The sequence below is a fragment of the Parasteatoda tepidariorum genome, chromosome 7 (genome assembly GCF_043381705.1).
Source record: "Parasteatoda tepidariorum isolate YZ-2023 chromosome 7, CAS_Ptep_4.0, whole genome shotgun sequence".
Lineage (NCBI taxonomy): Eukaryota > Metazoa > Arthropoda > Arachnida > Araneae > Theridiidae > Parasteatoda > Parasteatoda tepidariorum.
Genome location: NC_092210.1, coordinates 33,460,630 through 33,476,049, shown reverse-complemented (window position 1 = coordinate 33,476,049; position 15,420 = coordinate 33,460,630). Strand labels below are relative to the sequence as shown.

Below are 15,420 nucleotides of genomic sequence, written 5' to 3'. Positions count from 1 at the left end.
TGAGAGTTTAAGATCAAATACTCCCCTGTAATTCAATCAGACTGCGAGACTAAGTTTTTTTTTAGGCCATCACCCGAATTATGCATTTTCACTTCCCTGTGAAACAATTAAACTAAAGCAATATTTTTTTAAGTTATACATACTTAATTATAATTAAATAGACAACGCAAATCTTTTTGCATAAAAATGGTTTATCTGTTTGTTAAGTTTTTAAAAAGAAACATACAGGCGTGTTAGTATTTGTGCTAATTTTTTTTATTTAATTTTTATATTTTAATGAATTTTTACATATTGAGGAACGTTTATCGGTGTTTTTAATATGTATTTTGTTAAAAAAAATTTTGATCTGTGTAGTAGATATTTTTTAAATCATTTTTGTGAATTCAAAATTTGCTCAAATCCCGATCATTAAAAATTCTGTTAAATTTCCATTTCTTTTGAGCCGTCAGACAATAAAATCATGCATTAACGCCACATGCAACAGAACCAAAAATTTAACTTTTAATTTGATTGATTTCTTTAAAGACATTGACGAATTTTCTAATTACACAATATTGTATTAAAAATTATTATGATTCTACTCCTCATAAAAAAATATACATAATACTCCAATTTTTTGTGGCCTTATGACTGCTCTCAACCACCACAGTAAAGGAACATCCTAATCTTACAGTATTGCACAATGGTATTCAATTAAGCCGTTGTCCCTTGTAGATGCATAAAATTCAACGTAATATTTTTCAAATTATGATTAAGTGTGGTAGTGTTTTACCTTTCTAAAACAGAATAGTTTTTTTTTCATTATCTGGAGTATTATGCCCAAAAAAATAATTCCGATCAGTGTAACAACTATGTATTTGTGATCATTATGAAATTAATGATCTCAAAGAGATGATTTTTTTTAATCGTTTCCTCGATATTCAGTCGTAATGTGGATCACATTGACTTCTTCTAAATTATAGATTTATTTATTGCTTACAAATCAAATATTACTCAAACTTAAAATTCGTCATCATACAAGAATTCATTTCAGCAATAGTTTTAACTACAGCTATATCCAGTAATCAACAATTTCTTCGAGGAATTGCTTCGCAGTAATGAAAATTCGTTATACAGATGTTATGCATTTTCCAATTTTTAGGGTTTTCAAGACCTAACTAGCTAACTTAAGCTTGTAAAGTAAAAAACGATGCGATGAATTATTTTTATCATTTAATTTTAAGGTTTCTTTTTTAAATGAATTTTTACCGTCGAATAAATAATTTCATTTTCCATCCCGTACATTTTTTGTTTAAATTCTAAATTACTTTAAGTTATTTTAAATTATTAAAATTGAGACAGTGATTTTGTTCCTATTACACAGAGAAATAGTAAAATTATTGAGAGAGTAGAAGCAGATTTTTTTTTTTTTTTCAATTTATGACATGTTCTTTGACAAACATTTTCCTTTGTTGAAGTTGCATTTTTACATTTTAAAATACACAATTGCTGAATTTGCATAGGATAGAAATAAAAAAATAGCATTCTAGAGGAAAAAAACTTCATCTAAATGAGAAAAATTAATAATTCATAAGTAAATTAAATTAACAGCATCTTTATTTTTTTAATATTAAAAAACTCGATAAATATAGTATTTTCTTGACTTTAATTTTGTTATATATACTTTGATTTTTTTTTTGTTACAAATTTTTCTTAACTGTAACCTATTTCAGAAATACTGGGGAAAAAATTTACACAATGCTAATAATTGAAAAAAAAAACTAATAGTAACTAATAAATAAAATTTATTTTAAATAAGCATAACTGTCAAGAAAATGTATCTAAACCTCCTATTTTTCAATTTCATGAGTGATTTTAAATCTAGCGTAAATACTTAAATATTGAGAAGACACATTCTATTATTTTAAATATATTGAAACGGAACTTAAAAACATTAGTCCTGCTATTTAAAAAATATACGAATTTTTTTTTAATTATTGCCATTCTATGTGTCCCACGATCGAAAATATTTTTGTGATTGTTTCTCACCCAAATAAATGTTGATGCTTCGTGCAACTGACATAAAATTATAGAAACAACACGAAACAATACAGCTGGTCTTACACTCTCAAACAGCAAAACAGTCCTTGTCGGCGATGTGTTGTTTGCTCTTGTGATCGTCTTGTCAATGTAGAAATCTGAATTCTATTTTTACAGCATCTTGGTGAAATTTGTAGAAAAAAAGGAATAAGGGTATGGAAGATCGTAGACATCCCACTTAAACTTAGCAAGTTGAAGTTATGAAAATACATCCCCTTTTTTTATGAACTAGATAGATTCTTAAAAAACTATAAACTAGGTAGAAAGCATGTAAGAGTGCTAGATTTAAACGAAGTCTTTTGAAGATTTAAATGTGAGTGAAGTCATATTCATAGTCAAGGTCATAATCTTTAAGCAAAAATGCGTCTAATACTACCCTAATTTTATCTAAATTTACGAAACTATCAAAAAAAAATTTCTATTCTTAACACGTTATTTTGAAGTAATTATTTTTTTTTAAAAGTAATTATTTTCAAGTAATTATCTTTTTTTAAAACAAGTTCCTAACTGAAAAGTAAATTTAACCGAATATTTGTTTTTTATGCCAGGCTCTAAAGTATCATGATAAAATTATCAAAAAATCAAATGTTGCCACATTTATCAAATTTTACCACATATAATAAAACCATATTTTAATGTTAATTTTACCAAAATCATATTCAAAATGCTTCGGTAAAAATTACCAAGCCTTTTGGTGTTTCCAAAGAGCCAGAAACACGGTAAATTTAACCATATTCTGGTAGTTTTGACTATACTTTTTTTCAGAGTAATTGAATAATTTGATTGTTGTGGGTATTTCTTCAAAAGACTTCATTACATTCTGCACAAAATTATTTAGGAACACAAACCCCTATATTACACTCACGGCACAAATTAGAAGTTCTTATTAGAAATAATTAGTCATATTACACTTATTTTTATACACTTTAAAAACAGTCACCGAAACTAAATCCGGTTTTTAAAAATATATTTAAACCAAGAGACACTTCGGTAAATTGCAAATTTAAACGAATGGTTGAAATAGTCAAGAAAAGAAGGAAAATGGCCCGAGTAAGTATATAAGGGAGTGAGTATTCAAATATGAAAATACGTTTAAGCGTTGCTAATATAATCCAAAAAAGACGCGCAACAATCAAAAACCTTTTATTAAATAATAATACTCTCATGAAGCTATTTTTACAAATAGCAATATTACAGAATGAATAATAATATTATTTCGTTAATAGTATGAATAAAAGTATAACTTATTGAACAATTTTCTTGATTAAACGTAAAGAAAGATTTCTGTATGGTGATCTGCGAAAGAATGATCGCCAAGTCTTGACAACTTCCAAACAGCAACTCGCGAGTAACTGAAATAAAACATACACAAAGGGACTAACTCGAAAGGAAATAACTCGTAGACAACCCCGGGAAATTCTCCACATGTTTTTTTTTTCTTTCTTTTTTTTAAAAAAAATTGCAAGTTTAAAATTCATTTGACATCTTGGCGGTTTTAGTTGGTGAAACAGATCACTATACGGAAATATCCCCAACAGCAATATTACTTAATAAGTGGTAGGAATATTATTAATACTTAAAGGGTGTTAATAAATACGTAGCAATGGTAGACAATTATGCAGTATTTGAATCTTATAACATAATTTTTTCCATAACATAACATTTAAAATCACAGCAGGCAATGAATTTATTACAAAATGCCAACCATATAATTATTATCTTGCACGGACTTCTCTAAACGTTTAAACGTATTTCCTAAACTGTAAATTAATATGATGTTCCAGTTTTGCCGAGATCATTATTTTCTCCCTTTGTTGATTATTGTCCTGAAAATTAGTTCACCCTTTACGTGTTCTTCAAATGTGAACTTAACATTGTAGGTGTCTCTGATCAATCTATTAGCTTCTGAAGTTGGGGGAGGAAATATACAAGCCTTCAAGACCATGCGTACACTTCGTGCTCTGAGGCCATTAAGAGCACTTTCGCGATTTCAAGGAATGCGGGTGAGTGCCGAGAGACAGTTGGCAACCCCCTATTAGAAAAAAAAAAAAGAAACACCCGTTGTAGCTGGGGCTACCTGTCTCGCGAGCACAAAATAAAGACACTGCATGATATTAGCATCTATTTATTTTCATTTATTTTTCACCTATTTTTAATCTTTCATTTACATCATCAGTTATTTCTTTTTACTCTTCTTTTTTCTCTCTATGAATTTCTCTTCATTAATTTCTTTCTATCTATACAAACTTTTAATTTTGTTACCTCTCAAGTGACATTCATTAACGACACATGATTTAACTGACTTAATTATCTGTGATATTTCAAGACAAACAATTCAGTTATTATGTCCGTTGCAAATTTAGGAAATTAAAGTTGGATACCTGCAAGTGACGTCATAGAAGGTAAATCATGGCATTTGTTGATTCTGAAACCAATCAATATCGACACACGGATGACGTCACTTACAGGTATCCAATCAAATCTGATTAGGCAAATTCACTTCACTTCGTTGCGAGTTGCATAAGTGCAATTACATAAGTGTAACTTTAAAGCAAGAAAAACTTCTCAACTAGTTTACTCATGTAAAGTCATTACTGTGTATTTAAATAAACAGAACTTGTTACCTAATGCGTATATTTGTCTGGGAGTTTTTTAATATTGAGCAGAATGGAATAGTTTTTAATTAAAAAAGTAAAATAAAATGGCTATTTAAATAGATGTGCTGATAATGAATTCTAAACAACAGTCTAAAATCATATTATTTTCATTGGATGCCCAAAATATTCCTATCCAAGCCCGCAATAACACCAATACTTGTTCTTCAAAATGCTCGAAAAACCTCATTTTCTTATTTCCAAATACCAATAACATAATAGGTCAAAGATGAAAAGACATTCTGCCATAATCCCATAAAATCTTTGTTCGTAATAACGTCTTCAGAACTTTTTTAATCCAGAGACATTATTATCTCTTAATATCTCGATCACATTTCCGTCAATAATTCATAACATCAGTCTCGGCAAGATTTCGAAAGATATATAGATTTTAAACCTATTTTATAACATAAAACAAAGTTTTTGTGATGAAAAAAAGTGAATAATTTTCAAAAAATTTAGCAAAGAAAAACTTAAAAAAATTATGATAAATTTAAGTTTTAATTAATAAACCTAAGTGACTTTAAATAGAATAGAATATGTAAATAAATTGTATTGTAAGTTGATAATTGATAAATTGTAAAGTATGTGAGTAAGTAATTTTAAGTAAGTTTATAAATTGTAAATAAGTTGATAATAAAAAAATGGGATAAGGAATACTTACAGAATTTTAGCAAGTGATAACTAGTATACACCTCTCTGAATTTCTACCTGCTCAGCATGATGTGAAAATTTAAATCAGAACACCGAGAGAGAGATTAAGATTTTTATCGTACTTAAGGTTTTTCTTGATCTTCAAGTAAGTTGTTAAAAGTTTTATTTATACGTCAATCAGATATTTTAATTTTTCAAATCAATGTGATGTTCTACTTGGGAATATCCATAAAATGTTCCTCAATAGAAGGGAAATTAAAATTTCCCTCCTATTTCCAAGATTTTCCTAAACATTCATTCCAATTATGAAAAGTTAACACTTTATCTATTCGTCTTTGCCATGTTCTGATTTTTCCGCAAAATATATGCTTAATATATATCAATAGGTTTTGTTTAATAGAAAAGTTAGCATTTTATCTATTAGTCTTTGTCATGTTCTGGCTTTTCCGCAATATATATTGTTGATATATATGAGATGGATAATCATTTAATGGAAGGATACCTAAGATTTTTCTTGTTCTTCTTTTGTTCATTTTGTTCATTTAATAGAAGGATAACTGAGACTTTTCTTGTTCTTCTTAAAGTTTTGTTCATTTAATGGAAGGATAACTCAGACTTTTCTTGTTCTTCTTAAAATTTTGTTCATTTAATGGAAGGATAACTAAGACTTTCCTTGTTCTTCTTAAAATTTTGTTCTTATCATCGAACAAATTATGAAAAGTTAACATTCTATTGTTCTTTAAAATTTTCTAACTCGTCTATAGAATATAAAACTCCAATTGGGAATATCAATAAACTCAGTCAAAAATAAACTAGAAATAAGTGAAAATAGAGATAAGTAAATTTTAAAAAAAAAGCCTTAAACCATGTCCTAGAAATGTGTCGTTAATTAGTGTCCTTGTTATGCGGCATGCAGAGATGTACTATATCTTAATTACTTTGTCAGATTCCTTTTAGAGAATTTAAAAAAATTGTCAAATGTAACATTGTTTTCTTTATTCCTCTTTCGATTATTAATTTATAATACACAAGCATCAAATTTAATGCTACATCGTACACATTCATTTTTTTAAATGTACATAACGAAAAACTAATATATTTTCTTCTCTAAAATAAATCTTTAGTACATCTTTGGCATAATATTGCTTTACTTTACTTCTTCTATCAATTCAATTTATTAAACTTCACTTTCAACTTCAGAGCACCCAAGAACTTCATATGATTTCTAGTTTATATTAATTTATTGTTTATTAATGTATCATGATTATTAGTTTCTTGTTCACGATCTAAATGCTACAATATCCAATTGTTCATAAGCAGTAAAAATAAGTAAAATCACAAGCAACGAAAAGAGAAATTGTAAAGAATATAAAATTTTTGAACTTAATTTTGAATTTATATAATATCATTATCCTATTAAAATAAAGTATTGGTCATGTAAAGTTCTTTACTTATACAAAAAAATTTATTTTTATGAAGATTTTTGGTGCTCTGATTGTATTCACTAACATTCTATTCTCTTAACATTCTATTCACTAACATTCTATTTTCTTATTTTCCTCTCATATGAATGTAACCTTAATTCATTATTTTCCTTTTACTTCTTTGCATGAAACGCTCAGTAGGCATAAATATATCCAAATGAAATTTTTTAACAAGAAGTGAAATCGACCAAAAAAAGATTATCAATTTACTTTTTAAAAAATTATTTTTGAACTCAAAGGTTTTTTATAGAATTCCAGTAGTATTTTCACATTTTTTATATCAAATTAAAAACCATCATTTCTTGTCTACCAACAAACGCTTCCCTTTGTTTCAATTTTAAGGGTTGGGGGACTTCAGACGCTATTTAAAAATCGGTCATTTTTCACTTGTTATAATCATATGGTAAGTATCGTGGGTTGCTTTTGCTTAGCTTTGCATGTTTGGCTTGTTATATGTGAATTGCCAAGCGTAGAAAGTCTATATGTTTGTGGTGTATTGCATGCAATTGAATGATTGCATTGTAGGTAGATATATTTATTGCATGTAATATTATTGTCTATTTTGAATGATTAATAATAAATACTTATATTGTAACTACTTTTAATTATTTATTAATTTAGAAAAATATATAAAATTTTTCAGTATTGCAAAATTTTCTGTTATTTCATAACTTAATTGATTATTTTTCAATATTTAATTAATACATTTTAAGTTATATTATTTTTAATTTCAAATAATAAATGTAATTACTTTTCTTACCTTTAAAATAAATCAATTGATAAAAAGATATGATTTTTTTAATGTTACGAAATTTTCTGTCATTCTAATGGTTATTTTTTTTTCATCATTTCATTAACATTATTCAAGTCATATCATTTGAATTAATAATGATAAATATTTTCATTAAAACTTCTTTTCTCAACATTTCAGTATTTAATAATTAAAAAAAACGGACATTTAATGATTATTTTTACAGCATTTCATTAATAAGTTTCAAGTTATATCACTTTTAATCACTAACAACAAATACTTTCTCTGTAATTACTGTTCTTGACTTTTAATTATTCATCAATTAATAAATAAATAAATTCTTTTTCTTAATGTTACGAAATTTTATGTCATTTTATAACTTTGATGATTACTTTTTTCAATATTTCATTAATAAGTTTCAAGTCATATCATATTAAATTATTAATGATATATATTTTCTTTAAGACTGCTTTTCTTAACTTTTATTTATTTAATAATTAAAAAAAGGACATTTAATAATTATTTTCTTCACCATTTCATTAATAAATTTCAAGTCATTTCAAATATTTCAATGGTAAAAATGATCATTTGCGTACTTTTGACCATTTATTTTAATTATTTAAATACTTTTAAAAAGCGAATGAACCATATTCAATATTTAATATTTCAATAACTTTTACTAGTCTTATTCAATGAGAGAAAAAATATTTTTTAATTATTTTTAAATGTAGCAATTATAGCATTTATAGCGATAATAATCATACATAATATTAGCATAATCATAAGCACTCAATTTAAATTGTTTTATTGTTGTTATTGCAAGCGTTTTAAAGTTTTTACTACATTTTTTACTTATGTGTTTGATTTGTGTGCTTGATTACAAAAATTTAAAAAATTGAAATTCTAGTTTTTTATTACAATTCCTTTAGGCATTAAGTAGAATTTTCTTTGTAATATTGGCTTAAGGCATAAATAACAACTAAAAAAAATAATAATTATGTAATAAATTTCTATCTCTTTCAAAATAGGATAAATTAGTTACAGTGTCTAGCCATATTATTGGACGCACTATATGATTCTATGTAACATTTTAATTACCAGGTGATACTATGCAGCTTTATTGTTTTTACTCGACTGAAACTGGTTTGCTCTGGTTAACATTGTAATTCAATTGGTAAACATTGTAATTCAACTGGTTAACATTGTAATTCAATACGTTAAAAATAAATACAAATAAGAAGTATATAAAAATCTCCTGAATAAAAACCCATTACATGTATGTTTAAATATAAAAGTATTGCACATAAACTCGTGTAAATCATGTAATTATTAAAAAACTACAGTGAGTCTAATAATTTAGTCTAATTATTATAATACACTAATGTAATACCTGATATAATAAATATTCCATGTTTATATAATATATCGTCTAATTTATCCAATCGTCGAATTTATATTATACATCGTCTAATTTATCCAATCGTCGAATTTATATTATACATCGTCTAATTTAACCCATTGATACACGAACGTTAACAACTGCAAACCGGTTTCAGTAGCGAAAAAGCACTAAAGCTGCATAGTATCACCTGATAATTAAGATTGTACACAGAATCTTATGGATCGTCTAATAATTTGTCTAGGGACTGCGTATTTAAATTAAAATTATTATGTAGCAATGAATTTAAAATTTTCTTCTTCTAGAAATTAATTAGACAGGCCTATTTTAAAAGTTTTCATCTTAAATAATTTTCTACTTTGAACTATTCTAATTTAAAAATCAATAATCTGTGAATAATATTTTTTTTTCTTCTTCACATTGTAGGTGGTAGTAAATGCCTTAATTCAAGCCATACCAGCCATCTGCAACGTATTATTAGTATGTTTAATATTTTGGTTGATATTCGCAATCATGGGAGTTCAACTTTTCGGTGGAAAATATTTTTACTGCACATCAGACGGCACCCCAGATGGAAAATTTAATATCACAGAAATCAATGATAAAGACACTTGTTTAGCAAAAAATTTCACCTGGGCAAACTATGCCATCAACTTTGATAATGTATTAAATGCCTACTTGGCTTTGTTCCAAGTGGTAAGTTTTAATGTATTTTTTAATAATTCTTTGAAACATTTAATGATCTATTCAAAAACTTTATTTTCTTAAATGTGCGTGTTTATTTAAAGGCTTAAAATAGCAAATTTTTTAAAAAAATGAGTTCAGAATATGTATTTTAATTATAGCGTAATATTAGGTTATCCGAAAATTTAGTACCGAGCTTTAATTTCTTTTTTTAATAATTTTATAACCGTCGTTGAACAGCTGACACAATTTTTGGGTTTATGTTTACCAATGTTCAACTCCGTAGCCTTGTAATTTTGAACCTAATCCAGAAGACAAGGGAACTCAAGGATAAAATATTGAGAGAAATTTTGCGTTCTTGGAGGACTTTTTTGATGGAACTAACCCGCATTTGCGTTACATGGAGACGAAAACCACGAAGAACTCCCACGATTAGCCTAACGGCAAAGGGACTCTAACCCATAATCCGTCTACCACTAATGATATTTTATGTCAGCACTGTGGTCGGTGCAAGCCGGAGTGGAATTTGTATCGACCAGCCATCACTGAGATTCGAACCCGGTTCACTTCATTGAAAGGCGAACACTCGATCCCCTGAGTAGTGCCGAGTTTTAGTATGTATGGTTTAAATCTACCTGAAATCAAAAGTGAATAAAATGCATACGAATTCAAAAAAATGATTATTAAAGGCACTGCTCCCAATTAAAAGAATTAAAATCAACGATTGTACAAAATTGTCCAAAAATAGCGAATCAAAAAGGTTCTCGGCAAAAGTGGCAGATCTCTGATGGGAGGTTCTGTCCTACCCATCATATTCAAGAAGTCTCCTGGTCTCAAATCTCCTGTCATTTCGATTATTAAAAATTCCCCTATGAACCATGTTTTGTAAAAGATGATCAAAAGTTGTAAAATAAGTTTAGATCAAAGAAAATATTTTTGTTTAATTACTAATTAGTTTAATCTCGACGAAGTGTACAAAATATCATTAAGATTGGTGCATAAATTTTTGAAAAATTCTTCTCTAATTTCAAAAATTACGAAGAAAATTTCGATAGAAATTTTAAATAGTATTATATGAATATAAAGTATCATTGGATTTTATTAGTATAATATTTATTTGTATAAGATTTATAAGTCTAAATAGTGTAAGATTAATGAACATTTTCTTCACTGCAAGAGCACTTGATTCTGCATCATTGGCATCCATGCATCGCACATGCATGTGATTGAAGACATGAAGAAAAAAATATTTAAAAAGATTAAACAGTAATAAATTTCTTTGCAATAACAATAAAAACAAAAAAATAGCCTCTGGACATCAACTTCATCATCATTCTTGCCTCTCAATATCAATTACAACGGTTTTCTTCTTTCAAAGAAGGATACTTTGCTACACGGTAACTTCGTTTTCGGTAATGAATATTATTGAGGTCATAATCTTAGAATCAGATTTCGCAGCACAAAGTGAAGGTCCTGCTGCAGTTGCACTGTGTTCAGGGCATTTGCTGTTGTCCTGGCCTTAGTTCTTTTCTCGGCAATAAACTGTATGTGATGCGCATCGACTTTTTGCGCTTACTCATGGATTTTTCATCCATGTATAATATCTAGACCATGCTGAAGCAAAACAAAAATAATTAAAATATGACTAAGATTTCTTTTACAAAAGAGCAGACAGTAATTAATGCAGTGGTTTCAACTGTTTTCAAACTAACAGAAAGTATTTTGATCTGATTTTTCAAGTAAGTTTCTTAGATCTTTCCCTATTGGTTCACGTGATGGCACCAATACAACACTCTGCACACCTTCAAAGCCTTAGACACACACATCCTTAGAAATCCTTAGAACTTAGATACCGGTAAAGAAAGGAAAAAGACTGTTCTTCGAAGCTCATTTGCCAAGGAAAATATTAACACTTTAGACCCCATCGGGACATTTATGTCCCGTCTAAAAGACCTGGTAGGGCACATACGTCCCAGTTCCCTCTCCCAATGCTCAATGAGTTAATTTCTTCATTTTATTTCGGAAGAATATTTTTATTTTGTCTATTTGAACTACTAAAGTCGTAATTTGTCTTTTTTTATTTAAAAATGAAAAAACTGATCTGCAAGGTCTTTAGTTAAAAAAATGGACAAGGGCAGTTAAAAGTCGGGCGAGCGAAACTTTGCTTTTAAACTGCTTCAAAGTACCATGATGAAAAGATCTAACTGTATTTTAAGTCAGGCAAATAGTAGTGATGATAAAATTTCCCTTCTATATGAAACCCATTATACGCAAAATTTGATTCTGAACTACTGATTTTGCTTAACCCAGAAAATATGGTTGTGGACTAACTTTTCAAACATTGCAAAATAATATGACAAAGGCTTTTCATTTTCAAAAAAACAACTCTAGTTTTTATTCAGATTGGCATTCTGTGCCATTTTTGTAATCTGCATGGAAAGTATTTGCTAGAGATCTATAAACCTTAACCTAACAGGTATGAATAACTGTTTTGAATTTTACAACAGATTAACATATTATATTACTCGCTGAAAATCATTATTACATTAGGAGAAAGAGCTTTGTAAGAACAGCCTTCCTCCTTGAACTGTTAGATACATTTTAAAAATTGGAATTTTTGAAACTTAAAACCTTTGTAATCCCTTAAAATCAAAATGAAGCAAATAAACATTATTTTTTACTTAAACTCTTTATATTCCATTCCAGGCAACATTCAAAGGATGGATAGACATCATGTATTGTGCTGTAGATACTAGACAAGTGAGACATTGTTTTCGTTTTATTCTCCTTGTATATTTCTAATTACAGATTTGATATATATAGTTTGTCTAAAGTAAGAACTCCCCTGGCCATTCGTCTGGACCCGTAACGAGCTTTAACTATTTCAAGTAGTGGTGTTGGGTCACTGTTTAAGACAAGTTTTGTCTCGGGGATGCGAGAGAAAAGTAATCTTTTTCTCTGGTCTATTGTGTTAGCCCTAGAGTGAAGAGAAGCTATTCTCCCTGAAATGTGCTATTCTTGTTTTCATAGCAGCAGAAGGCCTCAGACTTTGTGGCTGGGGGAATTTTTACCGTAGACAAACTATACTACTACAGATAATGTGTATCTTTTGAACACACTCTACTACAACAAAATTAATTAGACAAGGAAAATGAGAGTGTATATTCAGTGCTGCAAAATGTTCGCATACATCACATTGAAAGTTATAATATTTTAATTATATTTTAATTAATACGTCTGCTTTCTACATTATTTTTAAAAAATTTAGAATTTAAAACGAGCGTCAACTAAGTTTGACTTGTAAAAATATACCAATGGTGTCATTACGTTAAGATCTAACACTCTTTATATCGGTTTATGAGGATAAAAATATTAACAGTTTGATGTTGCAACATTTCGTTAAACATGACAGGACACCTATAGTTTGCATTGTTAGGCAGTATAAAGATTAACTGTAAGTCATTATCGTCTAACTCCCAACACTTAAAATTATAAATTTTTGTCGGATTCGTGACAATTCGTCGGAATTTAGCATGGTTGCTAAAGTCATTAAAACAAAATAGAATTTTTTCCGACATTTTGTGACAACAAAGCAAGTAAAGCTGTTGAAAAAAAATATATTTTTTAAAATATGGACAAGAATTTTTGCATCAAAATAGCCTCGTGTTAACTTCGCAAGTAGATGTGATATTAAAGCAAAATATTTTCATCTATCCAATAACACAAGGTTGGTGAAAAATATTCTCATTAACCTTATAGAACCTATTGCTAATATAAATACCTATACTAGTATTAATCAAATTTCACGTCAATGTGGTCTTGCGAGTAGGAGACAACCAAAACGTACCCTTAAATCTCGTACCCTAAATAATACTATTCTTTTACTATTTACTAATTTTTTACTAATATTATACCATATTTTAGAAATATTTTTATTTTGTCCAAGTAATTTGACTTTGAACTTAATGATAGGGCACCCACATTTTTATTTTATATTTTTCATATGATAACGACAACACTTTCAAGTAAGTATTTTAAAATGTGAAACACATTTAATGTGAGCTATTTTCATTTCATAAAATTATTATTATCTCAAACAAACTTGATAAGCAGTGTTTTTTTATGTAAATAATAAATCCTACAAATGATTTTTTGGAATGCCATAAATGTTTTGCTAGGTACTAGAGAACGAATATCCTGTTTCCTATATAGTTTTCATCATTCTCACCAGCAACTCTTACTCTAATAATTAAATGTTAGAATTTTTTCATAGTTTAGCTAAATTAAATTTTTAATTTTATTGATGTACTTTTAAATAAGGCATCTGGCTGTTTACAATATACTGTTGTCTAAAAAATTATCTCTTTCAATAATGTGATTAAAAACCATGCAGTTTATCTTAAACTTGTTGACTCTTTTAGAAGGCCCCAAAGTGGCTTTGTGTCCAGGGCCCCGAAATCCGCAATTTGGCCCCTGGTAATGTGCACTTATTTACACGATGAAATTATTTAAATTGAGTGAAAAGATTTTATAGCTAACCACCTTGTTAATATTGCAACAAATTTGCACTGATGTTTTTAGGTTCCAATGTTATAATTCCTCTTTGAAATAATAATCAGCGAATAAAAGGTCGACCCAACTTGACCAGGATGGACAAAATCAACATCCCTTGACTAACACCTTACAACTATGATTTTGAGAAGCATAGCATAGCATAGAATAAAGCATAGAATAGCTTTGCATCTAGGACATTTAACATCATGCGAGGATTGTACCTCCACATATTTAAGAGTTCCCTAAATTTTTATCCCCTTTCCGTTTCAGGTTGATGAACAACCCGACGAAGAAGGGAATTTGATGATGTATTTATACTTCGTCTTATTCATTATCATTGGTTCATTTTTCACTCTGAACCTATTTATTGGAGTAATCATTGACAATTTCAATGAACAAAAGAAAAAGATGAGTATTTATATAACTATATTTGTTTTTGCTTTGCCATTGTGTTGTTTGACACACATGTGAGTATATTTCAGTGTGCCTTTATGTGCGCGGTTGGTTTTAGTACAGCAAATTATTTCAGTTCGTAATTGATTTATTTGCCTAAATGTTGCTACATTAATGTGCAGCTATTGTGATTGTCTACATGCGCAGCAGTTACGCGTGCCTACTTGTACATGCAATCAAGTTGCCCCTAAATGCTATTTAGGAATGTGATCACAGTTTAAACACAGTTTCATCTGAAACAAACAGACTTGGCATCAGCTTCTTCACAGAGAAAATTGTATCACGATTTACCATAACTACAACATAACGATTGGGAATCATTTTTCTATACAAGTGCTTTACCTAATAATATGTCTATGCCGAAAATTCAATCTCTATAAAATAACTTGGCAAACTTAAAGCAGCACTACAAGAAATTTTAAAAACAATATTTTTTTAAGTCTTCTCTATGACGATTTTTATGAAAATCTAGCACTGGAAAAATACTATTTCCTTAAAAATATGTATTTTTAGAAATTTAATAACAGGGAACATCATTAATTATCTTTCAGAAAATTGGTTTTAATATTTTTTGCATAATTTCATGCCTTAACTTAAAGTAAACAAACTTAATTTTTAACTAAAATGTCTCAAAATGAAATTGCATTAAAATTAAGAAAGTCAATGTCAGTTTGTTCTTAAAGTAATAATAATTTAATATTTAAAAAA

The 15,420-nt window shown here is 28.2% G+C and overlaps 1 protein-coding gene across 12 annotated transcripts in view; it reads left to right on the top strand.

Annotated features, from left to right (window-relative positions):
• LOC107457578 (sodium channel protein para) overlaps positions 1–15,420 on the top strand; it is a 264,069-nt gene that overhangs the window by 234,368 nt on the left and 14,281 nt on the right. For 7 of the 12 annotated variants that reach the window (XM_071183269.1, XM_071183267.1, XM_071183263.1 and 4 more), the window contains 4 exons: positions 3,960–4,082; positions 9,448–9,717; positions 12,412–12,465; positions 14,530–14,667. In XM_071183269.1, the coding sequence (XP_071039370.1) occupies positions 3,960–4,082; positions 9,448–9,717; positions 12,412–12,465; positions 14,530–14,667 (585 nt within the window). The remainder of the gene's footprint in view (positions 1–3,959; positions 4,083–9,447; positions 9,718–12,411; positions 12,466–14,529; positions 14,668–15,420) is intronic. The other 5 variants (XM_071183270.1, XM_071183272.1, XM_071183266.1 and 2 more) reach the window with 1 other exon arrangement.